Raw genomic sequence first — 20,489 nt, 5'->3', positions numbered from 1 at the left:
TTCCCTTCTATAGGATATGGCAGCTGGAGGGAACTGGCCAAAGCTCTGTCCAGCAGGAATATTCCAGCTGTGGATCCAAATCTCCAGTTCTACCGTCCCCAAAAGCTGGGCCTTAAGGTATGGGCAGAACTAGCTGGTCTTGCCTGCTGGGACATTAACTCAGGTCTTCAATCACCCCTACCTTTATAGCCTTCAGGGAAGCCTTCACTTTTCTATGGTAAGAGAAAGAGAATCAGCCACTGAAATCCCAGTCTGGCATCATGGGGTTTCCTAGCTGTAGGAGTAGTGATATCTATCCGGCTCTTCTCAAAACACTGGGCCTGGTTGTCCTATTTTGGCCTTTGTCATGTAGTTCTTGGAGTTCAAGATGCCCATGTCTGAACCTCTCCAGGCATGCAGCCACCATCTCAAATAGCAGCACAGAACTTGAGGGAGAACCAGCATGTCCTGTCTATTGCTGGTATGAGACCTAGGCTGGTACTTTGGGGATGATACCAGATGCTTGCTGCTACGAGTCAGAGGTGATGAGGTAGACAGACTCCCCTCCTTGCTAGGGGTACAGCTTTGTAATGGAGCATTTTCCCTTTAGTGCTTCTTGAGCCACTGGTCCCTAGAGAGATGGCCAGCTTTGGGTGGGGGTTAGGGAAATTAGTCTGGAGCCCTTATGTTGAGCCCCTGCGCCTAGAGCATTGATCCCTGAAGCTGGACCAGAACCAAACTGATCTGTGGATCTGCATGGGTAGAGGGGGCTGGGATGTCCTCAGGGGGTAACAACTCTGGGCCCCCACCCTCAAGAGCTCCTGATCTAATTAGAAAAGATTTTCCCCCCTTTATATGGAAAAGAAAGAGCTCTGGTGGTGCGGATGAGGCAGTCTGCTCCCGTAAAGATTTGTAGCCTTGGAAACTCTATGGGGCAGTTCTACTCTGTCCAATAGGGTTACTGTGAGTCAGAATCAACTCAATGGCAGTGGGTTTGGGTTTTGGGTTTGTATGGGAAAGACTGAGAAAATTGAGGAAAGCAAAAGAACCTTAGGTGTATACATTGATAAAACTTGCAAGGAGGTGTACTCTGAAGGGATAGATGTTTTTGTTGTTGTTAGGTGCCATCAAGTCAGCTCCAACTCATAGCAACCCCATGTACAACAGAAGGAAACACTGCCTGGTCCTGCACCATCCTCACAATCCTTGCTGTGCTTGAGCCCATCATTGCAGCCACTGTATCAATCCATCTTTTTGAGGATCTGACCCTCTGCTTTACCAAGAATGATATCCTTCTCCAGGGACTGGTCCCTTCTGACAACATGGAAGGGATGGTAGAATAACTAATACACAGGATATCTCTTGAGTCCATATATGTCTCCTGACTCTGCTTCCCCATAGGCATTTTCAAGGAGCCCTGAATCCTCTTGTTCTCCCCAATTTCACACCCTAATGTTCTCATCAACTTCATTCTCCATCCTTTCATTAGGACCAAGAAACTGACCAAGGCGGGAGAAGTAACAGCAGCTACTTGAAGTGGAACAAGCCTGTCCCCTGGCTCTCAGAGGTAAGGGACTCTCCACTGTCCCTGTTGTTTGAGAGGATTTTAAAAAGCACTTTTTACAGATTATTCTAGGGACCACAGAATAATTTTTTCTAGTGATTATTATTGAAAATTTTTACCACCAAGAATTCAAGACTCATGGAATTTTATGTCTTTAGAGGAGAACTAACTCTCTTATTGAGAGCCTACTTTACATATATCTTCTCATGTCTGATTTACAGCTCTGCAGGGTTTACAACCCCATAAGGATAGCATCATTACTCTCATTTTACAGATGAGAAAAACAAGGTTCAGGAAAGTTACAAAACATTCCTGGCTACACTTGATTCCTATGCTTAAAGACAGGCTCCCCAAACTGTCTTTATTGGACCATTAAGTCCTATAAAATATTTCAGGAGAAAAGTAGTCCATTGCTAAAATAAGTTTAAAAAACTATGTATCACCTTCTTAGAAATTCACATTACCCTGGTAAAGGGTCTGCAAAGTTCCATTGTAATTTGTGTAACTCAACTCAACTCAACATACTCCATGTTTATTTGACTCCCAAATTGCTTCTTTTTCCATGAAACATACATTAACATTCTGTGCAAACTAGTGTTCTACGGAAAATATATTAAGTAACTCTGCTGTAGCGAAACTTTATAGAAAGCAGTAAAATATGTGAGTAAAAGTTATCATAACCATCACAATACCTTTTATTTATATTAGATTTGACAGATTCTTTTTATTTTGGTGAGGAAACTGAGGCTCAGGGAGGTTAATTAACATGCCCAGGGTTGCCTTGAGTAAGTACTTATGCCAAGACTTTGTAATAGCACAGTGCTTTGGGAAGGAAGATTTTAGATTGGGTTTCATATTTTACAACTTACCCACAACCCAGTATCTGTTAGTCATGAGGCCTGTGGACATAAGCTACTTTTCTTGGCCTGGTGGTATTGGCCAGCCCATCATTGTCTTTATCCATGCCTACCACAGATTAATCTCTTCAGCCTGGGTGGTTTTATTTCCAGTCCACCTGGTTGCTCTGGGATGGGAGGGAAAGAGGTAGTGTTATTACTAGATGTGATGCTAGGTTATCCGCATTGTAAAACTGCCTGTTTTTAAAGCCCTGAGAGAGGATGGATTACAACACCGGCACATCTGTGTGACATGACATCATCAGGTACTTATGACGTGCCCTGCCCAGAGATGGTGTTTTGAAAAGAAAGTGTCTTAAAGATCATTTTGTCCTATGATCCAGACTTCTCTCCTTTAAGGGCAGTTTTGATTTCTTAATGAAGCAATTCTTTTGGAAGATTGTATCTACAAAACACTCTGTGTTTATTAATCACTAATTCCCTACTTTTCTTGCCAATCAAGATGAATAAGTGATGAAATAAAAACATAAAGTAAATAGTGATTAAACAGCAAAAAACAGCTTTTTAAAGAAATAGTTGATCTTTTGGTAAGTCAGTGTGGCCTGATTTCCGTTGATTTTGTTTTATTTTTTTGATTGTGATTTGGGTGACAGTTTATGAGGATTTTTTTTTAAATATTAAAAGTAGTTACATATTCTCGTGACAGTCTTTGTGGATCTTCGGGGAATCACTGATCCAATCCAATCCCCATATTTTACAGAAGAAGAAAATAAGACGCTGAGAGGTTACATAATGTATTCTGTCACATAGCTGCATAGTGACTGAGTCCAGCTCAGCTTCACAGTCCCTCCACATCATGGGGACCTCTCTGTTGCCATCTCTTTACCTGTCTTCTCACAGTTTCAGCAGGAACTCTCAGGTGGATGATGTGTAACATTTATTGAACATTGTGGTAGTTAAGGTCATGGTCAACTTGGCTGGGCCTGGTTTTGAGTGGTTGGGCAGCTGGAGATCATTATTTCCCATGATGAGACTGGTAATCATCTCCATGGTGGAATCTACCAGAGCAGCTGAGTAGCTGCTTTAGGGATGTGATCTCCTTCCAGTATATAAGGAGAAGCTTTGAGAATGGTCTTCTTGAACTTTTTGGCATGCTTGGACCTTGCATGTAGCTGAGTCTTCATTTACCAGCCTGCCATGTCTGCCAATCTTAGGATTGTCCTGGACTTGAACCAGTGGCCTGCTGTGTTGTATGATAGATAATCTTGGGAGCATGCCATTTTACTTGTTGACCTTGGGCTTGTTCACCTCAGCAGGCAGCAGCTGCTGTCCGAGTTAAGAGAAGCCTCCAGCTCCAGTGGGGGAGGAGCAAGAGGCAGAGCTAAAGCCGAAGGTCAAGAGTGTTTTACCCAGCCTCTAGAGTCAATACTTTGAACTTGGACTTCTAGCCTCCTAAATTGTAAGAGAATAAACCCCTGTTTGTTTAAAACCACCCATTTGTGGTATGTCTATTAGAGTGGTACTAGGTAACCAAAACAAACACATGCCAACGGGGAGGTTGTACTGTTATCCCCATTTTGCAGATAATAGCTGAGAAAGATTTACTTAGTTGTTCAAAGTCACATAGCTAGTACATAGTACTGAAAGGTGAGCAAGGGCAGAATATGAGAAGGCTGTTCTCTATCCCAGCTCTTGGCTGGCAGCTCAGGATCTCAAAGGCCAGAAGTCACTCTCAAAATCACAGCAGTAATTGGCATTGTACTTAGTGTGCCAGTACTGATTGGATTGGATGGTTGTGGGGGCTGGGCTTGATGGAGTATCTGCTCTCAGAAATTTATTCATATCAGCCCAAATCACAAGATAATAATTAACAAACCCCAATACCAGTTTATTCATTTTCTAGTCAATATACCCATCCATTGACCAAGACATTATGTCTGCTACCCAGATGCTTCCCTTTGCAAACCAAAATAGTTACAAGGAAAAAATTTGATGGATACATAAAATCCAATCAAAGCAAGTCAGAGGGAGTTTTTGTGGGTGATTTCATGTAGGCTTGTAAGGCAGTGTCTCTCTCCTATGGATACAAACCAGGCTTTCCTTTTAGGGTTTTTTCTTTTGGGTGTGTGTGTGTGTATGTATGTGTATATATATATATATTTATATTTATATATGTATGTGTGTATATATATATATTTATTTATTTATATTTATATATGTATGTGTGTGTGTATATATATATATATATATACACACACATACATATACACACAGCATATTGAAATATAATTCACACACCATACAATTCACTCATCTTAAGTGTACCATTCAATGGCTTTTAGCATATCCACAAGGTTGTGCAACCATCACCACAACCAGTTTTGAACTTTTTTATTACCCATGAAAGAAACCTTGTACCCATCGTGGCTCATGATATGTCATAAAGGGCTTTGTGTTCCAGGGTGAGGTCTTGTTCTGAAGCCTTCAGGAGCCTTCTAAAGTTTTAAGTAGCAGAGTGGCACGATCAGATGTATGTTTTGAAAGACAGCTCTGGAGGCAGTATACGGAACCTGAGAGCTGAGATCCAGTTAGGAGGCTCCAGTACAGGCCTGGCAGTGTCACTGCCCTGGCCCTGCCCTCTACCTAGACTAACATACACTTCCCTATGTCTAAAGGGTTAATTGCTGTGTGTCCTTGGGGAGTAAGTTTACCTCTCTGGGCCTCAATATCCCCATCTCTACAATGGAGAGAGTGGGCAGAGGCCTGGGCTGATGTGCCAGAGTCCTGTATCCCAGCTAGATACAAAGTGCCTCAGAACTTGGAACAGTACAAACGCTGGTAGTGTCACCAGTCTGGCCTGTGGAGGAGGGCAGAGCTCACTGGTCTCCGAGACTCCCACCTACATCCTAGGAGTGGCTAAAGCATGGTCTGAGGGCTAGCTTAACGCCGTGGAAGGGCATTAAGGAGATGGATAGTCTCTTCTTGCATTCTCTGTCTCAGGTTCCCTGTTCCCTGCAGCACCTCAGGCTTCCATTGCTAAAGCAAGAAAGGCCGTGGGAGGGAGATATAAGGCGGCCAGCCCAGCTCTCCCCCCACCGTCCCCCTGTAACCTCTGGCCTCCTGGCAGAACACAACAGATTGCTCTAGTGGCATGCTCTCCCCCATGGACCTTGACAAGTATGCAGCACACTGCCTTGAAAGTCCCCTAAGGAGGGGGCAGAGAGGAGACCATTCCAGGAGACAACTGAGTCTTGTAAACTGGACTTAAGGAATTTCCCCAGAAGTTGCACAATGTCCCCATTCTTTTCCTCCATGAAGCCTTAATCCAACCCCCACCTACCCAGCCCACATTCCCTCTCCCATCCATCCCAGCCCCCCACTCATCTGGGAGCAGTGGGTGCTTCCCAAGGACCCACATTCCTAGCATTGACCAGACCAGTGTGCCCAGGAGGTGCCAAGTTGCTGAAGTGTCGGAAGTGACAGACTCCTGTGTCTTTTCTAGATCCAGCTGTGCAGTAGTGTCTCCCAGAGCCTGGAGACTGCGCACCCCACCAGCCTTTCCCACCGTCCTTCCTTCCTCCTTGCTTCCCTCCCTCCAGATCTCTTGCTGAAGACCTTGTGCCACTTCATTCTATTTGGACTTCCAAACTGGGTGTCCCTTCCACCTCTGCCAAGTTTTTCTCTGAGCAGCTCTGATTTTGATATCTGTTGGGCCACAGTGGGCAGGGCAGGGCAGGGCAGGGCCTGCTTATACAGAGTAATTGAGGCCCCACCTCCCACAACCTGGAAATTAAGCTCTGGGAGAGGGGGAGGAGAAAAGAGCTGAGATGGGGTAATATGAAACTCTGTCAGGATAAACTGGGACAATATCGCCACACTTACCCTCCCTTCTCAAACTCCTAGCCCTTCTACCCACCACTCAAAAGTATTGGCTCCTGCCTTAGCCTTATCTTCTGAAGGGGGCCCTCTACTTTATGCCTCAAGGCTCAGTCTGGTCCCCTCTCAACATCTCAGCTTAGGGCAGGCAGAGGATCTTCCTCTGCAACTACCTACCTAGTGCTGCCTGGAAGCCCCAGTGCCAGTGTGGTCCCAGGGCAAGCCTGGTTGAGTGAGGCTGGGAGCTCCTAAGAAGGCAGAAAGGAGACCTTGGTAGAGAGGCCACTGTGGTGGGGCAGCCAGATGGGGCCCCTAGAAACCTCCCGCAGCGTTTTCCCAGCTGTTTCCCAGCCTGGGGAGCCAGAGCGTGAAGTCCACGGGGTAGATAAGGTTTCAGCAGCAGACAGCTGTGGCGCTTTCCTCTTATTGGACCTTAGGGGAAGGGGTGGAAGAGCAAGTCCTCAGCTGAAGCCCCAGCTTGGCTTCTCCCAGTTTCCTCTGTCATCTCTGCCATTCTGTCATGGCTTTCACCTCCATCTCCTGGATAACACAAACCACCCCTCTTTCTGCATGGAAGGAATGGGGAGCGTATGTGTGTCCAGCATAACAGACCCAGCCCTTGCGGCAAACCATGGGGTAAGCACAGAGCTAGTTTCCCAAAAGAAGCTGAGTTCCCCAAGGATGGGGATGGGACTGGAGTGGACCGTGACCTACGGCAGTAAGCAAAGCACTTGGAAGGAGGAAGGGTCTGGGGCAGCCTGCATGCACATCTGTCTGTCCATCCAGCCTTCTCAAGCCATGGAGCCACATGGTATTTTTTGGGTACATACTCTCACTCAATTGCCCCCTTCCCTGCCCTGTACAGTTCCGGGGTCATGCCAACCTGCATGTGTTTGAAGACTGGTGTGGCAGCTCCATCCAGCAGCTCAGGAGGAACCTTCACTTTCCACTGTACCCCCATGTGAGTACCTGCTAGGCCTCCCTCTCCAAAGCTCTTCCCTCCACACCCATCTCTTTTCCCCTCCCTCTGCCCCACTCATGTCTCTTTTATAGGCTCCTAGCCGCAGCCCTGTCTTTTTCATCATCTCTCCTTTCTTTTCTGGCTCATTTCATTCTTTTATCTCTTGGTCCCTCTTTTTCTCTGTCCACAGTGTCTCTCCCTGGTCCCTTCCTAGGGAGTCGTTCAGTTTCTCGGCCATCATCTACTTCATTTCAGTTTTAGACTCTCATCGTGTCTCATGATATAGTTTACCCAGGGCCACCACATAACATCATACTGTTTGTGCACTGGCCAAGGTCATCTGGACAAAGAGGAAAGAGGAGCTGAAAGTTAGGCTGCACTTTACTCCCCAAGCCATGTCCTCCTAGTCCCTCCTGTCTCGCTTCCCTCCTTGGTCTTCCTATCAGCCTTCTGTGGTTGAATTTTTTCTTCTTTTTTCTGGATAACAGTTTTTCTTCCCCTGTCTTGGCACAGATCCGCACGACCCTGAGGAAGCTGGCCGTGTCCCCTAAATGGACCAACTATGGCCTCCGCATCTTTGGCTACCTGCACCCCTTCACTGATGGTGAGGCCAGACCCCAGACCCCATCCATCTCCTTCCTGCCCCAGAGTTCTGCAGGGTACCTAGAACTGTGCCTGCCACTGAGAAAATAAGCTAACACCAGATGCCTGGCCCCTGTTAGTCCTTTATCAGGAAGAGAGGGAAAATTGAATCATTGTGACATCTCATCTAGGCCCCTCCAGGTGTTCCATTCACTCTCTGATTTACTGAACCTGGAACTAACTCCTCATCTCTCTGTATAAGTCTTCTCCATATTCACAATGCCCCCCAGGGTGTGCAAACCCCATCTTTACAGAGGAGGATGTTGAGGCACCAAGCTTCCTGAAGAGAATTTAACCACTGAGGCATTAAAAAGGTCATCTGTCCTTCATGCCGATGCCCTTCTTGCTCTCATCTAGAAATTCTCTCTCCCACTGCCCAGGGAAAGTCCAGTTTGCCATTGCTGCAGATGACAACGCTGAATTCTGGCTGAGCCATGATGACCAGGTGTCAGGCCTTCAGCTGCTGGCCAGTGTGGGCAAGGTAGGATCAGCTTAGTCCTGGGGACTTCTGCCATTGGTCCTGGGAGGCAAGGCATTGAAGGGAGCCTGATTCCATCAGGAGACTCTCATTACCATTAGCATCTCTGGGCTGAGTCCTGGGAAAGGAGGGGTGAAAAAGAAGCACCTTCCCTCTCATCCTGGGCCATTTTACAGAGGGATAAACTCTAAGGTGTGGGAGAAAAAAGGAGTCAGAGTACGAGGCTGGGAAGACCCCAAAAAGATTCATTTCTGGGTCAGGCCTGGGCCACATACATCTTTTGGGTGCTAGCCCAAGCATGTGCTAAAATCACACTGTGGACTGATTTCTCAGGGCCCATAGAAGGGCCCGAGGAAGAGACAAGGCTTCTTGCATGAGTCATTCCCCTTAACTCTTTTCTGTTTTCTCTCCTTTTGCTTGTCCTCTTCTGTCCTTTCTCTCTCTTTGCTTTTTTTTTTCTCATGCCTTTCTTGTCTCTCTACTCAACACCTCATATCCTTCCTAATTCCTCTTTTTTCCCTTCCTTCTCTTCTCTCCCTCTCCCCATACTTGTAGACTGGAAAGGAGTGGACTGCCCCTGGAGAATTTGGGAAATTTCAGAGTCAAATTTCCAAGCCAGTAAGGTGAGTAGGAAGTGTCACCACAGACATTTCTCAAATTAGGATCAGAGAACCCTGCTGCATGCCTTTCCCTATCCAGCCTCCTTATTCCAGGGGTTTAGTGTGCCCCTCACCTATGCATTCTGAGTAAATGGACTTAAAAACCATCTGGCCCATCCTGACTGGTTTCATAAATGAGGAAGCTGAGACCTAGAGAGGGGTGTGATTTATTGAAGGTCAAACAAACAGCTATTTAGTGATGCTCAGGACAGGAAAACAGGTCTCCTTTCTCCCAGTCCTCAACCTTCCCATTTATTCCAACCTCAGAAATGTCTACATCTGTGCAGCCTGGATACTGTCTACTTGTGCTGCAGGAAGTTCCTAGGCTGTCAGTGACCTTGTAGTGTCCCTTAGACTAGAGGGAATGGAAGGCCTTTACCAGCCCATTGTGGTTGGTGTAGTGTTAACATGCTGGGAAATGGTACGCAGGCCAACTTTAGAGCACCACCTGGTGGCCAGCATACACACACGAAAAGTGGCAAGAACTTACATTGGCTTGATGTAATAATATTGAGGCTAATAATAAGATAATCTAGCGACGGCACATAACAACAACAACAACAAGAAGCATGCACATGCATAGAGTGCTTGCTATGTGCCAGCCACTGTGGTGAGCACTTTGCATGTACTTCAGCATTGTGGTAAATGGCATGGACTCTGAGGCAAGACTGCCTGGACCAAATCCCAACCCTACCACTTAGTCCTTACATGACTTTGGCCAAATTACCCAAGATTTCTGTGCCTTAGTGATCTGTCTATAAATAAGGATTAAGTGAGTCAGTATATAGAAAGCATTTGGAACAATGCCTGGCACATAGTAATTATTCTAAAGTGTTATTACTGTTTCATTTGATTCTCCCGGTTATCCTGTGAAGTAAGTACTGTTATCACCATTGTATAGATGAGGGATAGATGAGAAGATTAAGGTCACACTGATAGTCAGTGGTGGAGTGGATATTCTAACCCAGGTGGCTCAATGCAAGCTCCTGAGATTCGAAGAGGAAAGGAGGAAGGGAAGAAGGGATGAGGGGAGGGGAGTTTATGGTGGTGAGAGAGAGGTGGGAGCTGGTGTGGCACAGTGGAAGAGAGGCAAAGGAGAGGACAGCCCTGTTTCTCTGCTCTCTCCTCCTGCCAGCCTGTCAGCCTCCCACAGGTACTACTTTGAGGTGCTGCACAAGCAGAATGATGAAGGCACCGATCACGTGGAAGTTGCAGTGAGTGCTTCCCCTTGTCTCTTGAACCCTATTCAAGACCCAGCTATCTCCAGCCCTCCACATCCACCCTCTCTCCTCTTCCAGTGGCGAAGGAATGACCCTGGAGCCAAGTTTGCCATCATTGACTCAGTTTCGCTGTCCCTCTTCACAAGTGAGTAGGCTCTGCCCATAGGCCAGAGGTAAGAGGATGCCAGCATGCAGGGTTCAGCCCATCTGGGGGAATTTGGTCAAGTGTGAGGTCAGAGCAATGGAGGCTAAAGCTCAAGGTACTTGGAGCAGTGGGTGAAAGAGACCCAGAATAAGGAGCAGAACCTAAATGAACCTTGAGGTCAGTGGTAACTTAACTCTCAAGGGTGAGTGACCCCTTTGAGAACCTGCCAGAAGCTTTTTGAGCTCTCACCTAAGAAAAAATGACCTTGTCCACCAACATGTAATATTTTGTATATTTTAAGAAGACCCAGAGACCTTGAGGTTCATCCCAGATTAAAATCTTCTGATTGATCTAATCCCCTATTTTACAGATGATGCAATCATGGTTCTTACCAAACCATGGCCTGAGAAGAAATTTTTTCACCTGCTTTAAATTTTCAGTAAATGAACCTTTACTTGTTCGTGATTTCTACAGCAAGACTCTTAGCGGGGGGTGGGGGGGGGGGGGGGGTTGACACTGAAAAATTGCCTTTTGTAGGCCTCTCTGGCAGGCAGGGCCATGTGGGTCCCAGTGTAGAAAGAGCTGGCAAGGCTAGAACCCAAGGGAGGAAGGGAAAAGTGAATGCTGGGAGGAGAGCAGAGAGACAGTGGAAGGTGTATGAGGTAGAAGGAAGGCAGGATAGAGAAAGAAAAGGAAGGTCTGGGTTCATAGGAAAAGGTGACAGTGTGGATGGCAAGGTTGGTGGGAGGAACTTGCTAGTGACCAAAGCAAGAGGCTACAAGGTGAGTGCAGGAGGGGCAGGTTGTGAGCTGCTGGGATGGTGCAAAAAGAAGTTGGAATCCATAGATTTCATGTGATCCTAGAAGAAAGAGGTCCATAGCAAAGTTCAGGTAAAAAACTAATAACGTGGACCAAATACAACTATACTAATGTATAGAAGGAAAGGCTCTGAGACTCAAGGCAAGTCAACCAAGGCATCAGAGAACAAAGACAAGCAACTAGTTCCCCAGAGTGTCTTTGTTAGAAAAAGGAAGTTGTTGTTGTATGCCCTGGAGTCGAACCCCCACCCGACTCATAGTGACCCCTCCTTGGGTTTTCGAGGAGGTATCACTACAGAAGCAGATTGCCCAACCTTCCTTCTGAGGAGGTGGGTTTGAACCCTCAGCCTTCTGGTTAGCAGTCAAGTGCCTTTGTCACTATACTACCAGAGCTCCTGAAAAAGGAAGAGGTAGGCTATTTAAAGAATTGGTTTGAGAGGAAGGCAGGGCTGCTTTGAACACTAGGGGGTGCCCTTCTCACGGTAAACCAAAAAATACCAAACTCATTGCTGTCAGTTCTGAGTCATAGTGACCCTTCCTTGAGTTTGTAAGGCCGTATCTCTACAGAAATACACCTGAAGTGTGCCCAGTCTTCTTTCTGAGGAGTGGCTGGTGGGTTTGAACCACCAGTCTTCTGGATAGCAGTCAAACGCCTGGTAAACTCACTGCTGTGGAGTTGAATCTGACTCATAACGACCTCTCCTTGGGTTTCAGAGGTGGTAACCCTATGGAAGTAGATTGCCCAACCTTCCTTCCAAGGAGTGGCTGGTGGGTTTGAACCACCAGCCTTCTGGTTAGCAGTCAAATGCCTTAGGCACTATGCCACCAGAGCTCTCCAAAGTCATTGTTAATTTGTGTATTTAAAGAGTAAAACTTAAGACTGGAGCTAGACTGGCTAGGTTCAAACTTGGCTTTACTTCTTATCAGTTGTGACAAGGAGACCTGGTTGCAGAATAGTTACACACTCAGTGGCTAACCAAAAACTTAGTGGTTCAAACCCAGGGGGCCACTTTGTGGGAGAAAAGACCTAGTGATATGCTCCCATAAAGATTATATTCTTGGAAACCCCATGGAGCAGTTCTGTTCTGTCATATAGAGTCACTGTGGGTCAGAATTGACTTGATGGTAAATGACAAATGAGTTGTGTTACATTAGGCACGTTACTTAAATTCTCCATGCCAGGGTTCCTCATCTATAAAGTAGAAATGACAATTGTATACAAGTCTTATGATCATTATAAAGATTGAATAGGTTAATATTTGTAAGATACTTAGAACAGTACCTAAGCCTTCTTACATAGTAACTCCTAAGTAAGTATTTTCTAAACGAATTAATATTTATCTATTTCATTAACATACAATATATATATCTAACATTTTGCTGAATCTAGCATTTTCAGGTATACAACTGAGGATACCAATTACATTAAGCATGTCATACAACCATCACCCATAACATCGCAAATTTTCCATCACCATAAAGTAGAAAGCGTTGCTTCTTAAGCAGTAGCTCTCCCTCTCATCCTCCTCCTGCCCCTGGTAACCATTCATCAGCTTTGGTCTCTACACAATTGCCTATTATTGTCATTTCATAGAAGGATATGAAAAAAAAAATCATATATTTGTCCTTTTGTGATTGACTTATTTCACTTATCATGTTTTCAAGGTTCATCCATGTTGTAATGTGTATCAGGACTTCATTTCTCTTTATGACTGAGTATATCTGTATTTTGTTCATCCATTCATCTGTTAGGTTAATGATATTTATGATGACAGATCTCCAATAGATAGCAGTGAAGTATTCTGAAGAAGAGGTACCTTTTTTCATTTCATATGAAATTGTGGTGTGGGCTAGCCATGGGTGTGGTGCAGAGGTCATAGGGAGATACATAGCTAAAACTACAAGTTATAGCTGGGCAGGGATAGAGGGAAGAGAGACTGAGTGCATCCCGTACTGGCCCCACTGGAATACAGAACCCTTGTCTTCTCTTGCCCCTCAGAGAGGCACCAGGACCGGTTCCAGGCTGGGTTTGCTCCAGAACTCACAGCTTCTCTCTGTTCCTTCTTTCCTGGGGCCCAGATGAGACAATCCTAAGGATGGATGAAGTGGGTCACATCCCACAGACAGCAGCCAGCCACACAGGCTCCTCAGACTCTCTTCCCGGAGATGAGCAGCCCCCCGCTGACATGTTGAGGCCTGACCCTCGGGACATCCTCTATCGAGGTAAGGCCTTGGCCACATACTTGCCACTACCCTCCAGTCTGGGGACAGTGCACCGCCAGGCCCAGGGATGTCTTGGAACATGGTGGGAGGTGGGAGGTGGGTAGGGAAGACTGAGGAGACTTGTCAGTCCTGCCACAGTATCCCAAAAGTCATAGAACTTTTGTTTTTTTCCTTTTAGTTTAAAAGGAGGGTGGTACAGTTGTTAAAGCACTCGGTCACTAACCAAAGGGTTGGCAGTTTGAACTCACTGGCTACTCTGTGGGAGAAATATATGGCAGTTTCCTTCCATAAAGATTTACAGCCTTGGAAACTTATGGGGTAGTTCTACTCTGTCCCATAGAGTGGCAATGAGTCGGAATCATTAGATGACAAGGAGTAGTATTAAAAGTAACATACACAGAAAAGCCCAAAAATATGCGCAATTTAACAATTAACAAATTAGTACAGAGGAAACATTGGTTTAACTAGCATCCAGAACAAGAAATAGAGCTAGACTCCAGAAATCCCTCATGTACCCCTCCCTAATTACAAATACTACAGTTGGATTTCAACTCTTGAGCCATCCAACGAGAGAAATATGTTTTCACTAAGGTGCTACAGTTTTCATGCGTTACTCCTCTCAAAAGCATTTGCATTTTAAAAGATGACATCTGCAAAAAAAAAAAAAAATGACAAGTAGAAGAAGAGGAGTTATTCAGCCCAGGGAAGGAAATTCAGTTATTGGCATTGCATTAGAGTGTGGGTTTTGTTGTCTCTTGGATGTTTCTAAGCTGTTACTGAATCTAACCCTGTACTGAAGGAGCCCTGGTGGCCCAGGGGTGAAGTGAATGGCTGCTAACTGAAAGGTTAGTGGTTCAAACCCATCAGCTATTCCATGGAAAAAAAGATGTGGTGATCTTCTCCTGTAAACATTATAGCCTACAAAACCCTAACAACAACAACAGCCTTGTACTATTATTCCATTGTCAGCTAGAGTACCTTTCTGTGCCTTGTACCTGGGGCTATGTTCAGAATCCTGTGCCACTAAGGTGCTCCTTGAATGCTCCTGCCCCAGAAGAGTGATGCTAGCCTCAGTTTGGCAATTACAGCCAATGGGCAATGACTGACCATGACTGCCACTAGTGAATAAAAAGGTTCTGCTTAGGGCAGAGGACTGCACCTCACCCGTCAGCCAGGAGCCTTTGTGGCTCTACACCAGCCTCTGTTTGTTTCAGGCTTTCACCCCCCCCAATCCCTCTTCCCTTACTATCCTCAGTGCCTCTGATCCCCAAGTCTCATCTCCGCCATGTCCTGCCCGATTGTCCCTACAAGCCCAGCTACCTGGTGGATGGGCTCCCTCTGCAGCGCTACCAGGGACTCCGGTTTGTAAGTCTTGGGACTGGGCAGTGGGGATCATGAATGGGAAAGGGCTTGCTGTCTATGCCTGGGAAGGGAGGTGGTGAGGTGGGCTCCCTCTCTCTTCCCCATGCACCTCCCCTGGGTTGAGAAGCACTTGCATCCCAAGTTGTCTCTGACCTTAGCAGAGTGCCCTGCATAGCCCGAGTATGGGCATTCTGCTTTAAGGATCCACCCCACTACCACCACTACCAATTCTGCCCCAGTGCTGATATCAAGGGAACTAGGTCCATGTTTCCTGCTCCCTCTGCTTCTCGGGCCACAACTCTCTCCTGTCCTACCAGCTGGCTAGCCAGCAGTATCAGTTAAACTCATAGTCAAGGCACTGGGGTAAAAATCAACTATGGAGGAGAAGTTAGCTTTAGAGACCCTTTAGGCTGCGTAGAAACTGAACAAGCAGAACGAACACTATCTATCTAGATCTGGAAATGGTTACAAGAGTGCTGGAGAAAGGAAGAAGGAGATGAGGTATCATCCCCCAGGTCAGAGAATGGGTGGGCTATGAAAAGGTTCTTTAGTAGAGGTGACCTCAAGCTGTATTTAAAAGGGACAAGAAAGCAGTATAGTAAGAAGTAGGTTATTTGTAAAGATAAAAGGGGATCAGATGGAGAGAGAACAGGGAATGGTCTTGGCTGCTGCTGAGGTATGAGCTGGACAGGAGATGAGCATCATGTGGGCTAGAGGGCTTAACTCAGAGGTTACCTTTGGTCCAGAGAGCCCAGAAGAGGAGGCATAAAAAGGAACGGAACTCTGGTCTGAGTAACACAAATGTTTCATTCAGAGCACAAAGTCACCCTTCTCTTGCTGCCAAGGATAGGTTCCTAGGATGCCTGTATGATCCTGGCTAGGGATTTCTTACCAAGACCCTACCCTCCACTCTTGCTGTTTCTTTCCTTCTTCCAGGTCCATCTGTCCTTTGTTTACCCTAATGACTATACCCGCCTGAGCCACATGGAGACCCACAACAAATGCTTCTACCAAGAAAGCACCTACTACCAGGACAGGTGAGTGACACTGAATGGTGCAGGATGGTGGCCTTACAAGGGGCTCTGCAGGAGCCAGGAGAGCTGCCTGGACTAAGGACAAGGAGTCTTTCCTCTTCTCACATACTCACAGACACACCCTCCCATCAGCCTCCTTTCTCTAACACTGGGCATGAGTCCAGTGGAGCCAGGGCTGGACCTCATGCTTTTGCCTGCAGGACATCCGGTACCAACCTCCATCTCCCTTCCTCCTGCAGGTTCAGCTTTCAGGAGTACATCAAGATTGACCAGCCTGAAAATCGAGAGCCAGAGCAGCCAGGTAAGAGTGATAGCTGAGGCCTCCAGGTCAGGCTGGGAGGGGTGACCACAGTCTGTTTCTAAGGGAAGTTCAGACTATGGCAGCCCTGCCCTTAAGGAGATTAAAATCCAAATCCCTGCCCCCACACCCAAGGGAGTAAAGAGCAGTACTTGCACTTTTTCCATACCAGGGCACATGGTAAAAAAAATAGCATTATTTTTAAATTTAATTAATTTTATTGTTGATATTGAGAATATATACACAGCAAAAACATACACCAATTCAACAGTTTCTACATGTATAATTTACTGACATTCTCACCCTCCTTTTCTGAGTTGTTAAAAAACGGCATTATTTTTTAACAGCATACTGGGGTCAGGTGGAGGGGTTTTGGAGCCCTGGAAGAGATGACTTATACTGTTTGGGTGGATTTCATCCCCAGCACACCATTTGGAAAACAAAGCACTTCTTACTGAGGGGTCAGGGCACATGTGGGACCATTTGTTGAGTTGGGTCCCTACCTATGCCAGGCACCTGTGAGCACTTTATGTACTTTATATAACTCAACCCTCACAGCAACTCTGTGGGAGATGGATTATTGTTCTCTTTATTCAGACGAAGAAACTGGGGTCAATTGAGGTTGAGTAACTTGTCCAAGGTCCCACAATACAAGTAGCAGAGCCCAGATTCCAGTCTGGAACCACTGAGTGTGTCACACACATGATCATCAACTGCCTTGTGTGTCTTCTCGGGAGTAAGGTTGAAACCCACAGATATGAGGAATAGTTATTAATGATATGACCTTGCAGGTTCTGAGGAGGGCCTTCTCGAAGATTCCCAGTATGGAGACATGGTAGAGGAGACTCCTGTCCCCAAAGACCAGAACCCCAGGACACCCACTTCAACCCCTGGGCGGGATGTCACTGACTACCACCTCCGAAGCCTACGGAAGCTCCTGGCTCAGCCTCGGGAGGGCCGACTAGCATACTTTTCCAAGCAGAATGCCACAGCTCCTTCCCAAGTGAGGGCCAGTGACATCACAGCTCAGCAACCAAAGAAGAGAGAGAAAAAACCCAGCCCTGAGGCCAAGCAAGATTCTCCTCATTCTGACCAGTGGCTCCCTGGGCACCTGCCTCAAATGAAGGGACCTGGGCCCACTGGGGATGGCCCCAGGAAGACTCTAGAGAAGTCCCAGTGGCTGAATCAAGTGGAGTCATTCATTGCAGAGCAGAGAAGGGGAGACAGGCTGGAGCCTCAAGCCCCCAGGCGGGGTTGGCAGGTTGGGGAAGAGGTGGTGGTGGCAGCTGGCCAGGAAGGACAAGTGGAGGGAGAGGACGAGGGGGAAGAAGAGGAAGAGGAAGAAGAAGATGTGAGTGAGGTATTCGAATATATGCCTGTGTTTGACCCAATAGTAAACTGGGACCAGACCTTTACTGCCCGGAACCTTGACTTCCAAGCCCTGCGGACTGACTGGATTGATCTGAACTGTAACACATCTGGCAACTTGCTGCTTCCAGAGCAGGAGGCTCTGGAGGTCACAAGGGTCTTCTTGAAGAAGCTCAACCAGAGGAGCCGGGGGTAAGGTAAAGGGCTCTCCTGGGGCCAGGGGCTGGGGCACATGGGAGCCATCAGGTTCCCCCAAGCTGTAGAAATAGCTGGAACTTTACCCCCAGCCCAGGCTCCTGGGAAGGGCAGGTGCCCTGGGGCTCCTGCCCTGGAGATGATGTGGGCCAGCCGGGTCTTTGTTCCATCACCAGGCAAGGTCCTGAAGTCCCCTCCCTCAGCAAAGGAAAGGAGCAAGTAAAGAGACCCAACAGACAAAGCAAAGGCTGAAAAAATACAAATGGAAACTCCAGAGGTGGGGTAGAAGGCCGAGGACATGAGGCTCATGTTCTTTGTTTTTTCACTCATTCACCCAAAGGACTTTTTTTTTAAATTGTGATTTGGGTGAAAGTTTAGCAAAGGACTTTTTTTTCTGTTTTAGAAAAAATTCACCATTTTAAAGTATACAATTCACTGGTTTTTAGTATAGTCAAAAAGTTGAGCAGCTATCGCCATTCTCTAATTGCAGAACATTTCATCACCCTGAAAAGAAACCTCATATCCATTAACAGTCACTCCCTGTCTGCCCTCTCTCTCCTCCACCCCTGGCAACCACTAATCTACTTTCTGTCTCCATGGATTGACCTATTCTGGATGTTTCATGTAAATGGAATCTTACAATATGTTGTGTTTTGTGTGTGGCTTCTTATAGTTAGCATTTTCAAGGTTCATCCATGTTGTAGCTTGTATGAGTACTTTTTTTATGGCTCAGTACTATTCCATTAAGGAACCCTGGTGGTGCAATGGTCAAATGCTCAGCTGCCAACTCAAAGATAGGCAGTTCGAATCTACCAAGACCTAATGATCTGTTCTTATAAAGATTTGCAGCCTAAGAAAACCTAGGGTTGCGAACAACACACACCAATCTTCCATTGCGTGTATATACCACATTTTATCTGTTCCTCAGTTGGTGGATATTCAGGTTGCTTCTACCATTTGGCTATTATGAATAATGCTGCTATGTACATCCATGTATAAGTTTTTGTGTGGATGCATGTTTTCATTTCTTTTGCATATATACCTAAGTGTACAATTGCTGGTCGTATGGAAACTCTGTCTTTCATCTTTTGAGGAACTGCCAGACTCTTTCCCAGAGTGTTCATACCACTTCACACTTTACACACCAGCATGTATCAGGGTTCCAGTTTCTCCATGTCCTCACCAACACTTGTTATTATCTGTCTTTTTTATTATAGTCATCCTAGTGGGTGTAGAGTGGTATCTCATTATGAATTTGATATGTATTTCCCTAATGATTAACGATGAGCCAGTCAATCACCATGTATCTAATAACCCACATGTCTTAAGCAGTTTTGATTTGAACAGAGAATTTCATTTCATTAATGAGGGCCAACTTCTCCAGAAACCCCTTCACTGTGGCATTCCCTCCCCCCCAAGTCACTTTAAATACTTAGGATCTGAGAGCTATAAGAGACTTCAGAGATCATCAGACTCAATGGGTACATTTTTAAAGATGGAAGTATTGAATCCTAGAGAAGTTGAGCATCTCAGTTGAGTCCCCACAGCTAGCCAGTGGCAAGCTATGCTACCCATGGTGTGGGAAGAAATTACTCAATTCCCCGCTCCCCCCATCTGCCATAGGAGATACCAGCTACAGCGCATTGTGAATGTGGAGAAGCGGCAGGACCAGCTACGTGGAGGCCGCTATCTTCTGGAGCTTGAACTGGTGGAACAAGGCCAGCGCCTGGTGCGGCTCTCTGAGTATGTGTCTACGAGAGGCTGGCAAGGCATTGATCCGGCTGGTGGGGAGGAGGCCGAAGCCCGGAACCTGCAGGGACTGGTCTGGGGCCCACACAACCGCCGGAGACATGTTCTGAATGCCCGGGCCCCAGAGCCCAAGCTGTGCTGGCCCCTGGGCTTCTCCTGGAATCACCGGGCCGTGGTCCACTTCATCGTGCCTGGTGAGCCTCAAGTTGAACCTAGGCATTGGTACCAGGACAGGGAGCCTAATAATAACCATGGGCACCTTGATATGTACTCACTAATTTGATAATACAATCAGTGAGAGAAGAAACTGAGTCTTACAGAAGAAAAGTAAGTTGTCCAGGTTTGCATGGCTAGTGAGTGGTAGAGCTCATAGGCCAATGTTTTTTCTCTTGTACCAGGCTTCAGGGTTGGGAGAGATAATCAGCTGGGGTTGTTATACTACAGGTTACAATGGGTCTGGGGAAATCAGACAAGGAGGGTACTTAATAGGGTGGGTTGGCCGGTTTTTATGAGAAGGAGAACACATGACAACAAGAGTAGAACAAGCAATAAAGAATGATAGTAAGACAGACAGATCGCAGGGTTTGATTGTGAGAGCATGGCAGGGTGAGCAGAAGTGATGATGAGCTTCAGCCCAAGGCTTTCTCACGGTGCCCTGGCAGGGAAGGTTGCAGGGGGCAGGATGCAGAGGCCCCTTTAGCTGTGAGCTCTCTCTGTGCCCTTGTGACTCTGTGCTACATCACTGAGCAAGTCATTTCCCAGACTTGCAGTATCCCTTAACTGGAGGTGCTCACCTTTGCCCACCTCTGCTTTTTGATCTCTCTTGTCTCACTGGGGTAGTGAAGAACCAGGCGCGCTGGGTGCAGCAGTTCATCAGAGACATGGAAAAGCTGTTCCAGGTCACCAGTGACCCACACTTCAACATCATCATCACTGATTACAGCAGTGAGGACATGGATGTTGAGATGGCACTCAAGAGGTCCAAGCTGCGGAGGTGAGGAAGGGCCTTGACCAAGGCATCACCTGGGCTGCCTCCTTCCTCAAGTCCCAGGACTGCTGGG

General features: G+C 46.6%; 1 protein-coding gene across 1 annotated transcript in view; it reads left to right on the top strand.

Moving 5' to 3' along the window:
• Positions 1–20,489, top strand: part of B4GALNT3 (beta-1,4-N-acetyl-galactosaminyltransferase 3) — a 139,555-nt gene that overhangs the window by 111,714 nt on the left and 7,352 nt on the right. The window contains exons 2-16 of the mRNA XM_007937047.1: positions 14–117; positions 1,469–1,546; positions 7,142–7,237; positions 7,751–7,841; positions 8,260–8,360; positions 8,913–8,980; positions 10,152–10,230; positions 10,315–10,381; positions 13,279–13,422; positions 14,678–14,787; positions 15,721–15,821; positions 16,058–16,119; positions 16,908–17,676; positions 19,303–19,622; positions 20,269–20,422. Of these exons, the coding sequence (XP_007935238.1) occupies positions 14–117; positions 1,469–1,546; positions 7,142–7,237; positions 7,751–7,841; positions 8,260–8,360; positions 8,913–8,980; positions 10,152–10,230; positions 10,315–10,381; positions 13,279–13,422; positions 14,678–14,787; positions 15,721–15,821; positions 16,058–16,119; positions 16,908–17,676; positions 19,303–19,622; positions 20,269–20,422 (2,344 nt within the window). The remainder of the gene's footprint in view (positions 1–13; positions 118–1,468; positions 1,547–7,141; positions 7,238–7,750; positions 7,842–8,259; positions 8,361–8,912; positions 8,981–10,151; positions 10,231–10,314; positions 10,382–13,278; positions 13,423–14,677; positions 14,788–15,720; positions 15,822–16,057; positions 16,120–16,907; positions 17,677–19,302; positions 19,623–20,268; positions 20,423–20,489) is intronic.

This window comes from Orycteropus afer, unplaced genomic scaffold (assembly GCF_000298275.1).
Source record: "Orycteropus afer afer isolate SDZICR_OR568_19922 unplaced genomic scaffold, OryAfe1.0 scaffold00040, whole genome shotgun sequence".
Lineage (NCBI taxonomy): Eukaryota > Metazoa > Chordata > Mammalia > Tubulidentata > Orycteropodidae > Orycteropus > Orycteropus afer.
This window is presented reverse-complemented; position numbering and strand designations above follow the sequence as displayed.